This window comes from Squalius cephalus (genome assembly GCF_949319135.1).
Source record: "Squalius cephalus genome assembly, chromosome: 20".
NCBI classification, from domain to species: Eukaryota; Metazoa; Chordata; class Actinopteri; order Cypriniformes; family Leuciscidae; genus Squalius; species Squalius cephalus.
The window spans coordinates 25,331,185-25,351,651 of NC_137141.1; the positions used below are offsets into that span (position 1 = coordinate 25,331,185).

Sequence of the window (20,467 nt, forward strand, 5' to 3'; positions counted from 1 at the left end):
TAAATAAATGCAGCTCTTCATAAAGTTAAAAACCTGATATTGTAATAAATGTAGGCTATTAAAATGTATAATATATATATATACGTTTTTTCTTATATTAATCAAATATAAGAGAGGAATAAAAACTAGGCCTATATGGTATATTAAAATTATTGAAATAATTTTGTGTTGTTGCTTTGAATAAAGCTTGTCTGAAAAAGTTGTAAACAATTCTATCAAGCATTACGCATGCCAGGCCTGCAGTTTCCATCTCTTCTTTATGTTTTCCTCTATTAGGCTATATTTTACAAACGTAAACAAGTTTTTTGGAAATATGTTTTTTATGTTGATAAAATGCCCTGACAATAAACTAGTAGCCACGAAACACAAATCAAATGTCTATCTGGGTTCATCGTCGTCTCAGTCAGCGTCCTTGTATTGAGAAATTCCCCACACGGAGGATGATAGTTCTGCTGCTGTCTGTGTGTGTGTGTGTGTGTGTGTGTGTGTGTGTGTGTTTGTCACTCTCACAACTCTCTATGCTAGCAACATCATCGTCACTGTGACAATATGACAGTTGGTACTGCAGACAGTAGGCTATACGCGCAATCTGTGGACCATTGTTTATTGCACGAAACACGAGTTTCCCAATTTCAGCATATGTTTTTGTTTAAACATGAGAGCGAAGTAGCCTACGGTTATCAAGACTGAACCTTGTTAATGTGTTTACCCTGCACTAGTCACTTTCATCATCTGGGGCTCTATTGTGATGATGAGATTAAATGACCACATGACCGCTTAAAATCTCTGCCGCTGCGCGTCCGAGCGGTGATTCAGTGCGCATATGACGGTAAGACCGAATCGGTTCTTTTGAACAATTCATGTTAAAAAGAACTGGGTCAAAAAGATTCAGTGATTATTTTACGTCATCACGTGGTCCATGGTAAATTACATCATGATTATACATGACTTAAAATATTTTATAGTAGGCCTATATATTTTTAATATTATATAAAACATAGACCTAGGCTAGGCTACTCATTATAACAATGCTTGTGGTGTTTTAAAATGTTATAAAATGTCACACTTTTCAAATTAATAAATATTAAATTCATCTTGAGGCTCCCTTGGAAATTTGCTGAGGCCCCCTTATGGGCCCCGGCTCCTGGTTGAGAAACACTTTTCTTTTTTTTTTTCTTTTTTTTCCCCATGTATCCACATTTAGCTTGTTTGGTACCTAAACATACATTTACAACAAACAATAGGCCTAGTAGGCTACATTAAATTATTTATTTAAAAAAAATTATAGCCTATCATGTGTAGGCTATTATTAAAACTGTCAAACAAACTTTTCACTTAAATCCTTGGTGCACTTAAAATGCTATTACCATGCTGACTCGAGAACCACTCGGACCGATTTAGTGCAACTGGTAAACGAACCGGTTTTGTTCATTAAAAGGATCCGATTCAAAAGAACGATTCATTCACGAATCGAACATCGCTAGTGCGCTGAGCGGGAGTCGGGACAACTGATGTCACAAAGAGTCTGTATCGCCTGAGCGCGGGTCTCTAAAACTCATCTGGAAGAGGTCATCTATTTAAGGTCATAAATATGTCACATAATTAATAGAGCGTATAATCGTATCGTATACAGAAAAGTCAACTTGTTCCTTTTGATTTATTTGTGCAATTGAAGAGAGAGGTGAATTAGGAAAGCGACGGAGATGGAGCTATCAACAGATTTGGAAAAACTATCCGAAACCAACGAAACTCAAGATGTTGATTCGGATGATCTGCTGGAGTTAAATCAGTTCGACGGGCTCCCTTTTTCTTCAAGATATTACAAACTATTAAGAGAAAGAAAAGGTCTGCCGGTGTGGGGAGCGAAATGCGAGTTTATGGACAGTTTGATCAACAGTCAGATTGTGATAGTAACTGGCACAGCTAAAACAGGACAAAGCACTCAGGTGAGTTTATGTCTTTTGAACATGGATATTATTTTGTACATTAAAATGCTATTAAAGAAATATTTTAATGTTTTTTTTACTCATTATTCCATATTCTGCCCTAAAGGACACATTAGGGCTAAATTTTGAACTGAATTGAGGTTATTGTTATTGAATTTAATGTGAACACATTGCTTCATCTTTAAAGCAAATGTAAATAAAGTAAATGGACGGGGCAGATACAACATATTCACTACTAGTTTAGCATTGAAAGTACCAAAGGTGTGTTATTTGTGAGTTTTATTTTTGAGCATGTGTTATCCGTCTTAATCTTCATTTAGATCCCTCAGTGGTGTGCAGAGTTTTGCCTGTCTACGCAGTATCAGAATGGCATGGTAGTGTGCACTCAGATTCACCAACAGAGCACGGTGGAACTGGCCCTCCGTGTGGCCGACGAGATGGACGTGAACATCGGCAATGAGGTCGGATACAGCATCCCACTTCAGACCTGCTCCTCCCCTGACACTGTACTGAGGTGTGTATGATCCCGAGGCATCTTCAGAAATGTGAAGCCTGCACAACATTATTTGGCCATTTGCCCTGGACATTTTCGTCCATTAAATTCCACTATCTTCCCCTCCCCCCGTCATTACCACCACACGTGCATCTCCTTTTCAGGGGCGCCTGTCCTTCTAAACAATATAAAAGCTAACAAAAGGCTGAGGGGGCTCGGTCTGAGGGTCTCCACGGCAGCTGCCGTACTTCCATGCTGCCCATATGCTTCATCAGACCTTTCAGAGCCGCCATAAGTCAGTCTGGCGAACAAAGAGCCAGAACAGTGATTAGAACAGCTGAGAGGGTCTGACTTAATGAAAATGCTGACCCTTAAGAAAACACTGACAATTCCCAAAGTAAATTATCATCTAATCGTGTCTGCCTGTCTTCACTTAGCTCGTTATTTTTGTTTGTAGATGCATACAAGGATTTTATATTAAATAGCACTGCAATGACATCTGTTGCTTTGCAGGTACTGCACAGATGATGTGCTGCTCCGGGAAATGATGTCGGACCCCCTCTTGGAGCAGTGTGGTGTGGTGATCATTGATCAGGCCCAGGAACGCACCGTCAGCACAGACCTGCTCCTCGGGCTGCTCAAAGACGTGCTCCTCGCACGGCCAGAGCTCAGACTGGTCATCCTCACCGCCACTCACTCCGCTGAGAAACTGCTACGACACTATGGGAGCGTTCCTCAGATCCGGCTGGAAGGGCCACAGCCGTGCGAGGTGGTGTATGGGAGTGGGAGAGGAGGTGTGAAGGATTACCTCTGCTCTGCTCTTAGACTGGCGCTGGAGATACATCAGAATCAAAACCATGGAGACATTGTGACATTTCTGGCAACTGAGCAAGTAAGAGACATTTAAACGTTGATAGATGAGACAGTGCTGCTGGACTAGTTGATTACATTTTGTTGACTTTTCTGAAAATATGTATTATTTACAAATAATTTTATAAATTAACAAATGAATATTTTTTCTTTAAACTATCATATAATATAGTCGTTTTATTTTTTTATAATTAATATTTATATTTATAAATAATTTAATTTATGAATAAATATAATGTCTAATTATTTAAAAGTTGTTTAAAAGTTATTTAAAGTTATGTAATTATTTAATTTTCTTATTTAAAACAAAGAATAATTATCTATAACATTTACTAAAATTGTATGTTTTGACTGTGTATATTTTTATGTATATTTTATCTCAACCTGTATGAGTCCAGGCAACTTGCAGATCATTATTTTTTAATGGATCCTTAGTTTTTGTGCCACGTAAATGTCCCCGTCTTCCTTCGACGTATCTAGCATAGAATTGAAAAAGGTCCCATTTCCATGTTAATAGAAACTTTCCTTTCTTGTTTCATTTTCAAGGAGATTGAATGTGCCCATGCCATTTTGCGGCGAGAGGGAGTCAATCTTGCACTGTCTCATGGCGAGCTGGTGCCCGTGTCTCTGTGCCCTGCGCAAGGAGACAGTCTCTCAGTGCTCTCTGAGGAGAGCAAGAGTAGGAGAGTCTTCCTCACCTGCAGCCCCAGTGAAGACTTATTCTGGGCCGTTCAGAGCATTCGCTTTGTGATTGATGCTGGAGTGCAAAAAAGATATGTATGTAGTGATTGTTTCATTTTATTTAGAACTTTACAGAGACTATTTCTTATTATTAGCTCTGCTTTATACATTTTCATTGGTGGACATGAAACAGTGATGTTTCATTGTGACAGGTTTACAATCCTAGAATCAGAGCCAACTCCATTGTTATTCGACCAATCAGCAAGAGCCAAGCTGAGAGCCGAAAACAACTTGCAGGCCCAACAGGTGAGTGCTTTTTGCTTTCTAAAATTATAAAATAAAGATATTACTAATTTTAAAATAATTAAATATTTCCTCATACACTAGCGTTCAAAACGTTTGGGGTAGGTATTTTTTTTAAGTAAGTTATATTTTTATTCAGCAAAGAAAAGACACATTAAATTGATCAGCAAAGACATTTATAATATCAAAAATGTCTACATCAGTTAAATGCTGTTCATTTAAACTTTCAATTAATCAATGAAAAAAAAGTTTCCAGAGAAATATTAAGAACAACTGTTGCACTTACTTTTGATCGTCCCCTTTAGATATTCTGTTGACTACATAACGTTGCACCTAAATGTCAACTAACTCTCATTGGAGTATTAGTTGAGCATTAGTAGACTTTCAGGGATAGGATTAGGGTTATCAGAATAAAGGGTTATGGGTTAGTAGAATAAGTTGACATGTAGTTGCGAAGTTACTTATAGTCAACAAAATGTCTAATCAAAATAAAGTGTTACCAGAACAACTGTTATCAACATTGACTGTGATAAGACATGTTTCTTGAGCACTAAAATGGACCTGGCATATTATGATTTCTGAAGGATCATGTGACACTGAAGACTGGCGTAATTAACTGCCATCAGAGAAATAGATTACATTTTAAAATGTAATAAAACAGAAAACAGTTATTTAAAATTTTAGAAATATTTCACAAAGTTAATTTATTTTTGATTAAATTATTGCAGCCTTGGTGAGCATAAGAGACTTATTTCAAAAACATAAAAAAATCTTACTAACCCCAAACTTCAACGTTCAAACAGAACGATGATCAAAACATAGATGGAGTAGATCGAGTCCATCAAAGCTTATAAAGTCATATACCACTTCCTGGGTCGACATTTCATTCTGTAACATTAGGCAGTTTGGATTTATATACTGTTTAATGTTGACGATCACATTTGTTTGTTTCTGTTTCTTCTTCGCCTGTGTTTTGATCAAGAGATTCTGAATTCTTTCAGATGTCATAGCGCCCCCTAACATATAACAATGAAAACACGGAAAGCCGGAAATTTCTGTCAATGGCTGGGAAAAAGTTAAAACAAGTGTTTCTGGCATGTTTTTAAATCATATAACAGAGATGTTTCATGTATGCAGGCAAGTGTTTCTGTTTGTATCAAGAGGACACGTCACTTCCTGTTGAGAGCGTCCCTCACATTCTTGAGTCTGACATCACTTCCACTGTGCTCTTCCTAAAGCGCATGGAAATTGCTGGCCTGAGCCACTGTGACTTCATTGACAGACCAGGTGAGATCCTTCTTATTTAATCAAACCTCTTACTTCCAAATCAAAAAAGCCCACTCTAGATCTGGTTCGGGTCCTGCCCTCAATGTAAATGTAAGGGATTTTTTGCACTACTATTGAAATATTGTGTAATTATACTAATTTCAAACAGTGAATGTATGCATGTTTTCCACATATTGGAGATAACCGCATTCAATAATTCATACTCTTAAACTAGAATCCCTCGCATGAATCTATGCAGTCCATCTGAATACAAACAAGTTGTTCACCCTCCGCTGTTTACAGCAGCCAAGCAAAGCTGGGATCAGGCAGGTTCTCTTGGCTCACAGCAAGGGTGCAGATGGGCCTGTTCTGCTCACTGCTGGTATTAAGAGGTGGTGAGCCGTGCTTTAGCTGAGCCGACAGCACTCTGATTGCGTTCATTGTTCCAGAGATAACCTGCTTCCATAACATGCACCAGTCAGATGAGCGGCATCATTAGTGGAGCTACGACAAGAGCGATGAACTAGATGAACTTGTTTATCTCATGATGCAACTGAGGAAATATGTGGGGTGCTTTTGTTATGATGCCACAAATTAGTGAGAGTTTATTGTCTGTTTACTGTCTGCTCTGTCGGACTAACAAGCGTTTCTATTCAGAAAATGCATTGCAGCTAACAGTTGAGAACCTTTTGACTTATTCCCACAATAATACTTGCTCAGGTGGTTTTTACCTATAGACCTTATTCGAGGCTGTGAGGGATAGACTTGCCGTGTTTTCAATTACATCCGTTGTATGAAGCTCCTAGATCACTTATAATTTTCCACAGCTCATGTTGTCTGGAGTTTTTTGTCTACTGTAATTTCTCAGAAAGATATTTTTGCAATGTTTCATCAGCAGAACAGTGTCTATCCCTCACAGCCTCGATTTCATTCTCGTTAAAAATCAAAGATGGCGCTGCTGTGAAAAAGGTCTATAGTTTTTAATTTTACAACCCATAATTTTACTGTTTTGTTCTTATTTTATTCAAATTAACCAGTCTACTACTTTTAAAACAATTACTCATTTATTGTTATGAGTTAATTGCTTTATTTATTTAATTATTATTTATATACAATTTGTGTTATACACAATATGTTTATTAATACTTTGAATTAACTATTTTCGGGTTTCATTTTTCTTTTTCATTGTCAAGTTTTAGTCATTTTATTATGTGCTTTTGTCTTTTTTTTATTCCTATTTAGCTTTAATTTATTTTTATTTCAGCTTGAGTTTCAGTAATTATAGCACTTCAACTACAGTAAAGAAAATAGTTTATCATCTAATATTATATTTTATTTCAGTGCTATTTCAATTAACGAAAATTATTTGAATGGTTTTAGTTAAGAATAACACCACTGGGTCATTTTTTTTTTAAATCAGCCTATCAACTATTCGGCATATTTTTCTAGAATAGATTAATGCCACACTTGGAAAACTGTGATTAATAGTTTGAAATATACTAAATATTTGATTTCACTCTATCATAGATCCAGAAGGCCTCATGCAAGCTTTAGAGGAACTCGACTATCTTGCTGCTTTGGATGATGACGGGAATCTGTCCGAGATTGGAATTATCATGTCAGAGTTTCCTCTCGAGCCACAGATGGCTAAGACTTTGCTTGCGTCTTGTGAATTCGACTGTGTGAGTGAAGTGCTGACCATCGCTGCCATGCTAACAGGTAATCCTGTCTCAGTTGCAATCCACTCAACAGGTGTACCACCATGTGTCAGCATTTCCGATATGACTTTGCTCCATCCAGTTATATTTGGAAATCATGTCAGATCACTGTTGTTGTCCCAAAGTGATTGTACCTTTTTCACCCCATTAAAATGTATGGATAATTTGACCTCTACTAATACATTCAGTTACTCCGCCACTATTATTATTATGAATACTAAAAAAAAAATACAATACTTTAACAAATATTTATTTTTATTATATTATATTTTGTTTTTTTATTATTATTATTATTATTATAACATTTAATTATTAAAAAAATATATATATAATTGATTATAAAGCTTTAAATTGCTCTCTTTCTCTCTCTCTTTTTAATTTAGCTCCGAGCTGTTTCCTTACACCCCCAGTGGAAACGAGACAGAAGGCCTTGCTGTGTCATCAGAGGTTCCAGCATGCAGAAGGAGACCACTTCACCCTTATTAACATATTTAATGCTTACAGATATGCTAAGGAAGGGCCATGTGAGTGATGCAAAGCACAAAAAGTATATAGCCTATAATAGCCAATGTGATGAACAGGACTGTAATATAGGCTACTCGATTTAATATAGTCGATTCACATTCACATTTGTATTTCAGACTCTAGTGTGGAAGAGTGGTGTGAAGACCATTTCCTTAGTCTGGCTGCTCTTCAGACAGCAGATGCGATACGCTCTGAGCTAACAGAAATCCTGAAACGGATAGAGCTGCCAGTGTCCTTACCCGCCTTTGGCTCTAAAAACAACAGCTTGAACATCAAACGTGCATTACTAGCTGGCTTCTTCATGCAGGTATGGATATAGAGGTTAAATACATAATACAGAATAATATTGTACTTAGCACTTTGGAAATATCTAATAAATTGCTGGGCTTTGTTCCTAATGGTAAAAGGTCAGAGTTTCTCTAAAACTGAATAACAAAGAGGATTAATCTCTTTCTAAAATGCACTGTGTTAATGCACAGCAGTGAAAACCAGTGCACTAATTCTCTTTCAAATTATTGCCTTGGGACAGTAATGTCTGTGATTAAGGCAGATTAGCAAATGGCACAGTGATTTACATATTTAAGTATCTTTAGTGCTCCTAAAACACTGCCTGGGTGCTTTTCTAGTGCATTTTCAAATGTTTAATCTCTCTGTTGGGTTTTCCAGGTGGCGAGGGACATTGACGGGTCAGGGAATTACTTCATGCTAACCCATAAACATGTGGCTCAGATCCACCCACTGTCTGGCTACGGAACCGAGATGAACAAGAAGAATCTGCCAGAATGGGTTTTGTACCATGAGCACACGCTGTCAGAGAACAACTGTATCAGAACCGTCTCTCAGATCTCAGCACATGAGTAAGTACTGGATCATCTGCTTAGTCTAGAAAACCAGACGACAGAATTACTACTCACAATGTAAACAACTCCAGCTGCATTTGTTTCAGAAAGTGACTTCATTATTATTATTATTATTATTATTCATTTAGCTATGCTAATTCTCAGAAACAAAAGCTCCAAACTGACTTGAAAGATTAAGTACTTTGCTGTAGTTAATGCTTGTGATAGAGCAAATGTATCTCATGAGAAAAGGTTTTGTATTAACTTGTTCAATTTGAATCATACGGAAGCAGACAATTTTTAGAAAAAAAAGAAAGCAAGAAGGTCCAACCCTCTACCCCCAAACATATAACCGTAAGCAGACCATACGCAAACGTACTAATGAGATCGTATGAATTCATAGGAATTAGCCACTAACTGGCCAAAACGTACAATAGTTATGAATTGCCATGAGTGTGTACACCCCAACACTCAAAGAGGAAAAAGGCTTAAAAGGGATAGTTCACCCCAAAATGAAAATGAAGTCATAATTTACTCACCCTGGTGTTGTTCTAATGCCGTATGTCATTTTTTTCTTTTTAATGGACCATAACAGAATTTTTTTTAAATGTCTCGTTCAAGTTAAAAAAAAAAGAAAGATACTTAAAAAGATTTTATTTGATGTACAAAGAGCTTTAAATAAATATGTAATATAAAGTATTTAAAAAAAAAATATATATATATATATAAACAGTAATATAACCATTAAATAACAAAATAAATAAAAAAACAAAATGGAACTAAAAGAATAAGAAACATAAAAATGCATAAAACAGCAGAGTTGGCTGAATATTTTAATATATTCCAATATAGAACCTTAATTGCCAATTATTTTCATTTAAAACATGCATTGAATTGTAAATAATCAGTCATTAATAATAACAATAATTTAATTTAGCTCAGTCTCTTATAACTTCATTAAAAAAAAAATCATTTCAAATGTCCTTATGAAGCTTTTTAATTTGGTTAGCAAGCCATTTACTCTTTCTTTCAACCATTTGAGCAATTTTTTCTTCTGTGCATTGTAATTTTATAGTTTCTTTGCTGTTTGCTTGTGACAGGTTCATTCAGATGGCGCCACAGTACTTCTTCTATAACCTGCCACCTAGTGAGAGTAAAGACGTACTGCAGCACATTATAGATCACGGTTCAGCTGCCCCATCTAAAGGCGTGAGAAAATCCCAGACCCCCAGCAGCCCTGCCAGTGCGGAGCAGCCCCATGAGCGCTGTACCATACAGTGACTGGGGAAATGGCATACCTTGCTACTGCGTTACCCTGACATTGACAGTGTGAAAACGGGATGCTTACACAGCTGGCCTGCTATACAGTAACCATGGAATGTATGAGGCACAATGAGGAATCTCAATAGACTCACCTAATTAGTTTGATTAATCAATAATGATGAAGAAAAGAACAATCTGTTATGTAATCTGTTGCTTAAATTCAAAGGGCGTGCAGAAAAAACATTTAGTGTGCCCGGGATAATGCTTCTAGGAAATAACAGTTTGTACAGTTGTCTTCTCTCTGCTGAATTTATAACAATTTAAATAACCTACTGCTGTGCAGTAGTTAATGAATAAATTGTCATTGACTTTATGGTGTCTAAAATGTATTTTATAAACTGTAGCTACTAGTTAGCATTTTTACATAATATGCGTGATTTAGCCATGTGCATCATGATAGTACAATGAAACATTATTTTCCTTTTTGCATTGATTGTGTTTCCCATTGGTTGTATTTAGTTCAGCAGAGCTGTGATAGACTGTAATTGTTTTTTTGTTTTGTTTTCCCAGTTGTATACGTATTTATTTGTAAGGCATTTGTTTAGCTAATATAATATTTTTTTTAATTAATCTCCACTTCACCTTGATAATTCACTCAAAATAAGAAATTACATTTAAAAATATTGTTAATATTGTATCTCTGATTTTTTTTTCTATAAAGCTCTCATACAGTTTAAATAAAGTTCAAAATGTTCTGAAATGATCTACTTGATTTATATCATATTTATTAAGCTGTTACATATGCACAAATATCACTGCAACTTCAAACTGAACACTGCAGTAAAGTCATGCAAACATCTAGGGAATCATTTTTTAAATCAAAGCAGAAAATGCTAGAAATGTCTTAAAATTAGACAGTCCTGTGGTGAAACACCCATTTTGATGTTGAAAATTAATGTGTAATATAATTTAAAAAAAAAAAAAAATTATTAGAAAATAACTGTTTAGTTGTAATATTTTTTAATGATTTTAAATGTTTGGGTTTTTTAGTCAAACAGCAATTCTTGTATTGTATCGTCACCCAGCTGTTCCAGTTCACTCACATGACAGATGGCGGAGGTGGACCGAGGTGGACGCGACGCTTGCGGTTTGTAAACAAAGTCTTTGATTGGTCGAATGAGTGCCGACGTCATCCACAACTCCCACACGCGTCGCGTACTTGCAGCGCGTACTTTTGCGTTGTAGTTTGTTGCGTAGCGTCACTGGTTGCAACGACTGCATTATTAAATCTAATAAGATAAAAAAAAAATATATATAGACTATTTGAGTAGCTGACTTTCCAGTATGTCAAATAGTTTGTTAGGCATTTGAGAGCATTGGGAAATGGGCACAACAAAAAGCAGGATGAAAAAAGTCGCACCTATGTCAGTGACAGAGGAAAACGTCTGTTGCAGCGGCAGTCAACGGGATGCAAGTCAATTGTTTGGTCCCTCAAACAACAAAACTTCAGATCGGCGCTTGTCTGTCAGAAGAAGAGCCCAGGGAGACTGTAACAGTGACGGGCAGGACTCAGAGTTTTCAGCCGAAGATCTTGCGGTGGAGGTGGACAGAATTCTCGATGAGTGTGACACCACTGATATAACACTACGGACTTCCTATAATATGCCAATATTTGGATCAAAGTCGTCTGGACTTTACTCTGACAAAAGACAAGACAGCAACAACGTTTACAGTGGCAATACACATGATGGATCACAGTTTGGTGTTTATGTGACGATTGGCGAATTTAAGGACAAAAATAAAGTTAACTCGGTGAACAAACCCACCTCAAACATTCATGAAAAGGTATGGCGGCTGCAACTTTTTTTTAGATGAAGGTCTCGCCAGTTTCCAATAGGCCAATGACAACTAGAATCAACTGTGAATTATTAATAGAAACAATTAAAGTCATTAAGTACGGAATCCGTATCTATTTCCTTGCTTTCTGAATAGATCATGCCTCCAAAGGACCTGTTGGGCGGTACTAAAATTGAGAGCACAGCAACAGCTTCGTAAGTGTTTTTCATTTATTGATCTGAACGTTTATTATTGATCATTTCCACTGAAAGAAGTTAGGTTGTGTCCAGTGCTATGTTTGGTCGAGAGTGGTGGCCTGTGTATTAATTCAAATGTTAATGTTTAAATGGGTGGTATAATGCCCTTTTCACAAGATGTAAAATAAGTCTTTGATGTCCCCAGAGTGTGTATCTGAAGTTTGAGCTCAAAATACCCCACAGATATTTTTATATAGCATGTTAAATTAGTCACTTTTTGAGGGTGAGCAAAAACGCACCATTTTTGTGTCTGTCCCTTTAAATGAAAATGAGCTGCTACTCCTGGCACAGGGGGCGGAGCTACAACAGCTTATGTCCTTTTAACTCACACAGACATGCACTGAAAATTTCAAAAACGTTTAGCCTTTTATGTTCAAACCGAAGTCAGAAAGATGGAGACTAATGAAGAAGTGACAACATGTAGACAACATTTCTGAATGGTTATTTGGTGAATTTATGTAGCTTATGTGTAGTTATCTTCTAGTCATTGATTAGCATATTCTGTCTTGATGATCTATAAATCGCATTCCCGGGGGCGGAGTTTATGTAAATTTTAGGGTTAGTGATGTCACTAACCCGGGAAGAATGTCATGTAGTCCCTACCAGCCGTTTGTTGTAGTCCTTAAAAAGGAATTTCTTTAAAAGGAAATATCTCCCTTTGCTTTGAACTTTGAGCGTCGTAACTTTGCAGATTTATGCTCAAACAGCAACATTACACACTAACTAAAGTTAGAAAAGTTAAATCATATTCAACCACCCCTTTAACAAAGGTATGTGACCCCACTTCAAGAGTGCACTTTAATTTATCATTTGAAGACTTTGGATGTCTATTGAAAATGAAAAATCCCTGTATTAAAATGTATTAATACCTAATTTGGTGTTACCTTGACCAGCCATGTCAAATTGCTTGTAAATCTCTCATTATGCTACAATCACCAAATATTGGATTCAATGTTTTTGTCAAGTTGTTGTATTTTATTAGCACAGGTGTTTTATTTCTTTATGCACCTCAGTTTTTGAGTAAAAAAAGTTATTTCTAGCTTCTTCATCTAAAGAAAAATGGGGTGCATAAGCTCAGATCAATGAGGCCTACGATCAGTCAGTTCCAAAAATAAATACAAAACCTGTGCTAGTTGATAAAAAGATTGAATAATGAAAGATTTATTTTTGTAGGACGGCTATTTTTAACTGGGAACAAATGTAACACATTAGTCCAATGTGATAACATTAGTATTTTCGGGAAAATGAAAATCCTCTCCATGTCAAAGCGGCTGGAACACAACATGAAGGTTTATATGACATCCTCTTTTTTATTTTTAGTGGTTAATTAAATAAAAAATAAATATTGATGTATTACCTGTATATTTTATAATTTTTTTTTTTATCATTTAAAGATTTTAGTTTCTTCTGAAAAGGAAAGGCCCCTGTATTAACTTTGAAATCCTCTTTATTTTTTTTTATTTTTTTTTATTTTTTTTAAGAGGTTATGGAATTGGTGGTGGCTCATCTCTGGCCTTGCCTATCATGTATGATGCTTCAGAAGAGGACCTCATGAACACCATCGAGAGCGAGTTTAGTTAACGAACATAATGATCTTCTGAGACAACTATGAAAAGAGAAAATGTATGAGAAGGATTATTGGATTATCACTACACTACAAAGTATTGTGAATCATTTTTATATCTGTCACTGATATTACAGCATATTTTTCATTTTAAGGCATATATATGGCACATATATATATAATTCTTTTATTTTTATTTCAAATTACAGCTGGTCAAATAAAATAAAAAAGAATAAAACGTACTTTCCTTTTGACATTTTTTTCATATAATATTATTCTGTAAAGCAGCTTGCCTGAGAGAAAAACATATGGAGTGGATAAGTAATTTAGTTCCATTTCCTGACCACATTTCCAAAATCCTCCACCCATCTAAGACAGGAATGCACATCAGCAGTTTTTAGTGACTCCATGGAGGCCCCCAACTACCCTAAACTACGCTGATGTGTATGTTCAGCCAACTGAACGGCCTCCATAATGCTGAATACAATTTCTTTTGAGGTACAATGAAAATCTGCATGTCACAGTTGGAATTAATCAGGTGTATTATGTTTCTTTAAAATGATTTAGTTCATTTTAGGTAACCTATTAGTAGCTATAGCAACACCAGAAAAAGGAAATGGCTCCTGCATTTAATACATGTTTTTATTTTTTTGAAAGCTGTCAATATTGTTTATATCTGTCGAGAAAATTCAGTGGATGGAGATGAAAATCTGTAGACATTTTGTAGTCTCCTGTCATTCATTCAAGATATTTGTCAATGTGTTTAATAAATATATTTTTTTGTAATTTGTAATTGTTATTTTCGCGTTTAGTGATAAGGAAACCACCCAAAAGGATAAACACATTCACAAAATGGAAGAGTAGGCTAGATAGGTTTTGAAGCTTGTTTTTTCGAGTCAATAGGCTATTTTAAACTAGCCCATATTAAACTGCCTGGCCTTTGATTGCAGAAATTAAATAGCACAATATTATATGTTTATTTTATTATCTTCTCAATAAACGCACCTTTCCGAGATAAAGAAAAAAGACATAACGCAATAAGCCACACGGTTTCGCTGTTGCTGCATTTTTGGACAATCGATTGAAGGCTTGTTCATGGTTGGGGAAAGTCGGTCAGTAAGGCAGGAGGCGGGGCACTGTTCTAAAAGCTGATTGGTCGCGCCTCCCACACCTACAGTTAGTCTTGCAATCTGATTGGCCATCGTAAAACGCAATAGTATACGGAATATTTTCTATTTAAATATGTTTGACAGTGGTCTGAGCGATAATTACAGGCATCCGGTTTCAATCTCTGTGGGAACATTAGTATGACTGGAAAGCACACGATTTATTCCATGCCTGTGGTAATGAACAAAACTTTTTTCTTTTTTGTTGCTTCACAATGTCCCTTTCCAAAACTAATAAAAGTTGTTTTTTCTCATCGGAACAGCATGTGTTTGGCAAATAGAGAAGGCTTTTCGTGATAAAAGTACATAACTTACAAAAAAAACAATATTTATACCTTATAAGAGAAGGAATTAATAGTAAGGACATTTATCGAAACATGTCAACAGCCAACTTTATAATAAACTAATGATATATTGTTCGCTCAGAGGAGTTTATTTTCAAATAAAGAGCAACTTTGCTAACTTTTTACTGACTTAATGGCTACTGAACGAAAATGACTGTCAACTTGCTGCTGAGAATGGCCTATTAAAAGGTGATGCATGAGACAAAATATCCAGTACACAGACCTCACGAATCCGACAGGAAGTGATGCATCATGCCAACAATGTGAGTGGAAGATCTGTTACTGCCAAGAGCAGCGAGAAGCAGAACAGCCAAAACACTCCAAACCACATAGGAGTTGCTGGATTTTTCTGATGTCACAGATTTTTTTTTACCTTTAGTGCTTAAAAAAAAAAAAAAAAAAAAAAAAAAAAATCACAAAAACACACTTAAACTTCATTGTTTAATAAAAAAGGAGTATTAAATAAAAGGCATTATATGATAATCACAGTGTAGATAATTATCCACATATATATTTTTACATATTTTCCTTTTTCTAATTTTGTGTGGTTTAGCATACATCATACATTTCCATTAGATATGTACAAAAAAAAAAAATGAAGAAGAAAAAGTAAGAAATTTTAAGACAAACATAGTACAAAGACTGGCAAAAAGAGTGCATAAATCTTTTACACAATAGTAAACAAAATGTGCGAAATATGTGCAGCAAAAGAAGACAGGAGTCCAGTGCATAATAACGTTTTTGCCCATGAGAGAATCAGCAGCCTTGCCCTCATAACATGAGTCCCTGCATAACAATGGTGAGGGTTTAGAGTTCAGTCTCCATCAAAGTCAGTTAGAGGCTGGCAGCAACATGCTGACCGGTAGTGCTGTGCCAGTGGGCAAGGCCTTGGCAGCGGTGATCTTGTTGAGGTTCCGCACCTCTGTTTGCCAGGATGGGATCTTCTTGGTGGTCATGTGTCGCCGTGCGTGTTTGGTGAGGTGGTCGCTGCGCATAAACCTTCGGTCACACACCGGGCAGACAAACTTCTTTTCCCCAGTGTGCGTTCGCCGATGCCGAGAGAGCTCGTCAGAGCGAGCGAATTTCTTATCGCAGCCTTCCCAGTTGCAGCTAAAAGGTTTCTCTCCTGGAAGGCAGAACAAGACATGTTAGATGACCTGCTTGATCTAGACTTTAGAAGTTGACGCTACATACTGATCATTATTTACCTGTGTGGGTTCTGAGATGAGCCTTTAGGTGAGAACTTTTAAAATAGGTCTTCTGACAACCTGGGAAATTGCAGACGTAGTTGCGCCTGCGGGAAAAGTCGACCTGCGTGATGCTGCTCTGCCCCGAGGGCATGTAAACAGGCGCGGGAGCCAGAGGCAGGAGCTTGGTGTTGCCTAGAGTCATAACAGTCTGTTGGCACTGTGGGGCCGAAGACACCGGTGACTGGGGCATCACGAACATCACCGTCCCCTGAGGCACCGGAGAGCCCATCAGGAGCGGCTGTGGTAAGATAGACTTCACCCCAGGGCTGGGCTTCTGAATAAACGTCGCTGAGATGACTCCAGGTTGGGCCACCGGGAACATCTGGCATATGATTGGTGGACTAGAGGTTGGGGGCGGTGGCTGAGGAGATGATGTAATGAAGCACTTTTCATCCTTAGAAAGAAGTCTGCTGCTGTTTTGGCATGGCGGCGTGGTGTCGGTCTGGGGTTGGCAGGACAGGGTGGGTGATGATGATGAAGGAACAGTCTTTTGTGGAATGTTCTGATACAGGGAGCTGTCGGCCGTGTGCCGTATTACGCTGGTTGCCATGGCTCTGCAAGGCAGGGGTGTGGTCTTTTCTGTGGGGTCCTGAGTGGTGGAGGCCATGGTGGGGCATACAGATCTCGGGCTGGGGAGGCTGGGACAGGACCGGGTAAGTGGTGAGGGGGAGGCTGGCACTGATGTGGTGTTGGAGGTCTCAGTAAAGCTCGGGCTGTGTGGTGGGGTCATGCACTGCAAGGAGAGAAGACAATCAGAGTTAAGAAGTGTCCAGTATATCAAGGCCATATTGGTTATCAGATTTCTATATCGATATTGTATATTTAATTGTGCATGCTCATTTCCCCTATTTTTACATTTAGATTACATTTGTCGTCTTCTAATGCTCACTTAAAGTTAACTTTTTTAAGGAGTGCACCAATATTAAAATGGCCAATACAGATACACCGATAATTATTTTCATGTTATGATCGAGAAGTGATAAATGGTTGATATTGAATAAAAAATAAAAGACTAACTAAACTAAACTTAAATTTACACAAATTATAAACAATGTACAGAATGAAAAACATTTTAAATAAATTTTAAATAAAAACACTAATAATTTATTAACACTGTTAAATGTAAGCTTTAGAAAATCTAAAAATAACTATAAATTTTCCATACTATACACTATACCTAAATTCAAGTATGACTTTGGTTTTAGTGTTTTATATTTAATTTTCTTAAAATAGTACAGAATTTTAATACCGGACATTTATCAGTTACCGACCATAACATGCAAATAATTATTGGCTTATCATCGTATCGGCCATCATAATATTGGTGCATTCCTAAAAATCAAGCTCTTTTGCAAACAACTAGTGGAATCTCCTTATGGATGAATGGCTGCTCTATTCACTATGTCACAGCAGTGCTACTTTGTCCATTCATCTCTCAGCATCATTACAGCACAGGTGAGTCGTGTAAACACAGTAAAGGAGCCTGTGCTGAAGTTCAGTTTGCAGATGTAGCTTATCTCAAGACTACCACCTGTCCAGGGTGTCATAAAACCTTCCCAAAGTTTTCAGCAAACAAATCAGGTTCTGATAAGAGCTTTGTGCTACGCTGTGCGGCGCCTGAGGTTCCCCGGTGTGAATGTTGACAAATTAAACAGAGCTTGAAGTGTACATATTTTACCTTCTAGCAGATCGTTTCAACGAAAGAAGACTCGCTTACCAGTGAAGATAGCGAGACGAAGTCCCTCGGGGTCTCCGGTGGTTCTGGGGGCAGGAAAGAATCGCAGGAGTCTGAAGCTGGTGTGAGAGGGCGAGGTTTGAAGGTGTTGGGTTTTGGAGACATCTGACTCCAGAAGCTCATGTAGACCAGAGCCTCAGCAGCCTCAAGATCATTGTATTCCAGAACACTGCACGAAGAGTGCTCACTGTGCTTTTTCACTTCCAGAAAATCCTCACAGTCCTCCATCCGAGCTCCCTGAGAACCACAAGAAAACAACAAAACTAATGTAAGGTAATGTGTTAAAGATGAAAGAAAACCCTCTGGTTGTTTTGACACATACAGCTCAGCTGCTGGGTGGATCTGAATGAGTCTTTCTCAGTCTTTATCTATTCATGGATCCAAAAGCAGTATGACAGTTTAACAGAGGAGCCCTTTTTAATGCAGCCCGTCTGCAGGGACCCTCTATCACTAGGGCTGAAGTCAACTCCCACTGCCAAATAAAGCCAAAACAATGACGTGCTCACAAGCTGGCCATGTGAAATGGCTGAGAGCAAAACTTGAAACCCCCTGATAGACACGGGAGCAGTGCCAGAGGCCAGAAAACTTTGACTGAAAGCCCCTCCCAGCCAATGCTCTTCAGAGAAATAACGCCATTAGTGAGCAGCATGCACTGATTTTCTTTTTTTTTTTTTTTTTTTAAAGCAGTGTCAACAAGGTGATTGCCAACACACCTGATTGACTTCTGTACAGTCTGCATATAGTGTGCAGTATGGTACTCAACTGCTTTACATAATACAATGCACTGGTGGGATATTTAGGTTCCAAAAGACCACTTCTCTTTTGCATATTTCTAAGTTTGCATATTTGTAATTTTTTTTTCATTCTTACCAAATATAATATTTAAAGTTTAATAAATATAACACTAGAAATCCACTTGTCAAAATAAATTAACAACATATGAGACTAAGGAAAAACATGATAAAAGTGTCTATGTGTGTTTGTGTGAGAGAGGGGGTGAGTGTATACACATACATTTAAAAAAAATAAAGGCAAGACAGGAGAATTAAGATACAAAATTGCGCACAATGATTACTTGGTTGTCAACTTGAGGGTTAAATGAGTCCAACAGGAATAACGGTGCCCACTGAAACTGAATGTAGACTACAACAGATCCGTATTGTTTACTATAACAGGGCCAGTCAACTCGAAGAAGACGGCTACATGTTTTCAGAACTTTACAATGTTATACATTGTAACATTTCGTAAGGATACGGCAAATACAGTTACAATGTAACATTAAGTAAGAGTTGACGTCATTCACCTCAGTTCCATAACCAGTTAAACACAATCAGCAATGACCAGTCAGTGTCAGTAAATCACAAGCAACTCATTAAAAAAAAAAAAAAGTCAAAAAGTATATTACATAAATATAAATGCTATATAACGAAATATTCCGATCTTACCCCACATAATCGTTCCATGTTAGAAAACTGGCGTGTTGACATCTATTCAAACGTATGAAAAAATATTAAATGAAAAGTAGAGCAGAACAAAGACATGGAGCTGCTCCGCCCGTTCAGTGACGCGACTCACACCGGAATTCAGTTCGCTTTTACCAGCAGCTGAGTAAAACAAGCCTCCGAAAAAAAGAGAAAACAAAATTCACAACAGTCTGGCGGGTGGCAACACGCCACCAATGAAAAACAAATGTGTGTGAGACCTTGGCCAATGGGGTGAAGGCCGGCGCGTGATCAGTGCGTGATAGGCGAGCGATTGGAGGAAGAGGGGTGCGTGGCTGCAGATGGGCGTGTGGAGGGAGTCAACAGTGTCGCTGTAAACTCGCTGAACTATGAGAGGACGGAACTGGGCGAAAGGTCGCAGCCTTTAGGAGCCATATAATAGTGAAACATGTTTGTGCATCTATAGTCAGCTTAAACAGGTAACGGCTAAACACACAACACGAGGAGCCAAATTAGCTTAGCAGGCATGGAGAAGCAAAAACAATAAGCCATAGGCTACTTACAACCAAGTTTATGAATAACATTAACGTTTAATTGGTAACATTTTACAATAAGGTTCCATTTGTAACATTATTGTTACATCAGCTAACAAGAGCTAACAATGACACATGCTTCTAAAGCATTTTTACATGTTAGGTAATTTTAATTTCAACATTTACTAACACATGAAGTTGTGTCTGTTGATGTAATGAACAGTTGTATTTGTATTAAAATCTGTTTAAAAAAAGGTTAATAAATAGGCTACTGTAACATATTTACGGATGTATTGCAAATTTTTAGCCAACATAATGCATTACCTAACGTTGACTAATTAGCCTCATCGTTATTCAACAATCCTTATTTAATAACATTAAATTATGCAACCATGACTAAGGATTATGGGGTGATGACAAATTGGGATTAGTGGTT

At 37.3% G+C, this 20,467-nt stretch overlaps 3 protein-coding genes across 6 annotated transcripts; 2 read left to right on the plus strand and 1 right to left on the minus strand.

Annotated features, from left to right (window-relative positions):
• Positions 1–1,467: 1,467 nt before the first annotated feature.
• Positions 1,468–10,875, plus strand: dhx32b (DEAH (Asp-Glu-Ala-His) box polypeptide 32b). Of its 2 annotated transcripts, XM_079853731.1 has the most exons (12): positions 1,468–1,582; positions 1,676–1,946; positions 2,267–2,460; positions 2,953–3,331; positions 3,856–4,086; positions 4,203–4,296; positions 5,431–5,580; positions 7,087–7,278; positions 7,661–7,801; positions 7,919–8,109; positions 8,469–8,659; positions 9,742–10,875. In XM_079853731.1, exons 2-12 carry the CDS (start codon positions 1,704–1,706, stop codon positions 9,920–9,922), a joined length of 2,187 nt encoding a protein of 728 aa, XP_079709857.1. In that variant the 5' UTR covers positions 1,468–1,582; positions 1,676–1,703; the 3' UTR covers positions 9,923–10,875. The 2 variants fall into 2 exon arrangements, with proteins under 2 accessions (XP_079709857.1, XP_079709856.1); XM_079853730.1 differs by having other exon boundaries at positions 1,502–1,946.
• A 317-nt stretch (positions 10,876–11,192) lies between these two features.
• Positions 11,193–15,640, plus strand: LOC307147739 (uncharacterized protein). 2 transcript variants are annotated; one of them, XR_013819355.1, is made up of 4 exons: positions 11,193–11,749; positions 11,897–11,955; positions 13,171–13,286; positions 13,479–15,640. XR_013819355.1 is itself a non-coding variant. In XM_079852681.1 (3 exons), the coding sequence occupies exons 1-3, from the start codon at positions 11,288–11,290 to the stop codon at positions 13,576–13,578; spliced, it is 621 nt and encodes a 206-aa protein (XP_079708807.1). In that variant the 5' UTR covers positions 11,193–11,287; the 3' UTR covers positions 13,579–15,640. The 2 variants fall into 2 exon arrangements, 1 of the variants encoding a protein (XP_079708807.1); XM_079852681.1 differs by lacking the exon at positions 13,171–13,286.
• klf11b (Kruppel like factor 11b) lies at positions 15,499–19,748 on the minus strand. 2 transcript variants are annotated; one of them, XM_079852679.1, is made up of 4 exons: positions 19,502–19,748; positions 18,039–18,293; positions 16,280–17,054; positions 15,499–16,197 (listed from the first exon to the last, which is right to left on the minus strand). In XM_079852679.1, the coding sequence occupies exons 1-4, from the start codon at positions 19,541–19,543 to the stop codon at positions 15,902–15,904; spliced, it is 1,368 nt and encodes a 455-aa protein (XP_079708805.1). In that variant the 5' UTR covers positions 19,544–19,748; the 3' UTR covers positions 15,499–15,901. The 2 variants fall into 2 exon arrangements, with proteins under 2 accessions (XP_079708805.1, XP_079708806.1); XM_079852680.1 differs by lacking the exon at positions 19,502–19,748 and adding an exon at positions 18,379–18,514.
• Between the last annotated feature and the right edge of the window lie 719 nt (positions 19,749–20,467).

Coding starts and splice junctions, on each gene's coding strand:
- dhx32b (XM_079853731.1), top strand. CDS start 1,704: ATGGAGCTATCAACAGATTTGGAAAAACTATCCGAAACCAACGAAACT. Junction 4,087..4,202: donor CTGGAGTGCAAAAAAGATAT/GTATGTAGTGAT, acceptor TCATTGTGACAG/GTTTACAATCCTAGAATCAG. Junction 4,297..5,430: donor ACAACTTGCAGGCCCAACAG/GTGAGTGCTTTT, acceptor TCATGTATGCAG/GCAAGTGTTTCTGTTTGTAT.
- LOC307147739 (XM_079852681.1), top strand. CDS start 11,288: ATGGGCACAACAAAAAGCAGGATGAAAAAAGTCGCACCTATGTCAGTG. Junction 11,750..11,896: donor CCTCAAACATTCATGAAAAG/GTATGGCGGCTG, acceptor CTTTCTGAATAG/ATCATGCCTCCAAAGGACCT. Junction 11,956..13,478: donor GAGAGCACAGCAACAGCTTC/GTAAGTGTTTTT, acceptor ATTTTTTTTAAG/AGGTTATGGAATTGGTGGTG.
- klf11b (XM_079852679.1), bottom strand. CDS start 19,543: ATGTCAACACGCCAGTTTTCTAACATGGAACGATTATGTGGG. Junction 18,294..19,501: donor ACATGGAACGATTATGTGGG/GTAAGATCGGAA, acceptor TGTGGTTCTCAG/GGAGCTCGGATGGAGGACTG. Junction 16,198..16,279: donor TCATCTCAGAACCCACACAG/GTAAATAATGAT, acceptor TCTGCCTTCCAG/GAGAGAAACCTTTTAGCTGC.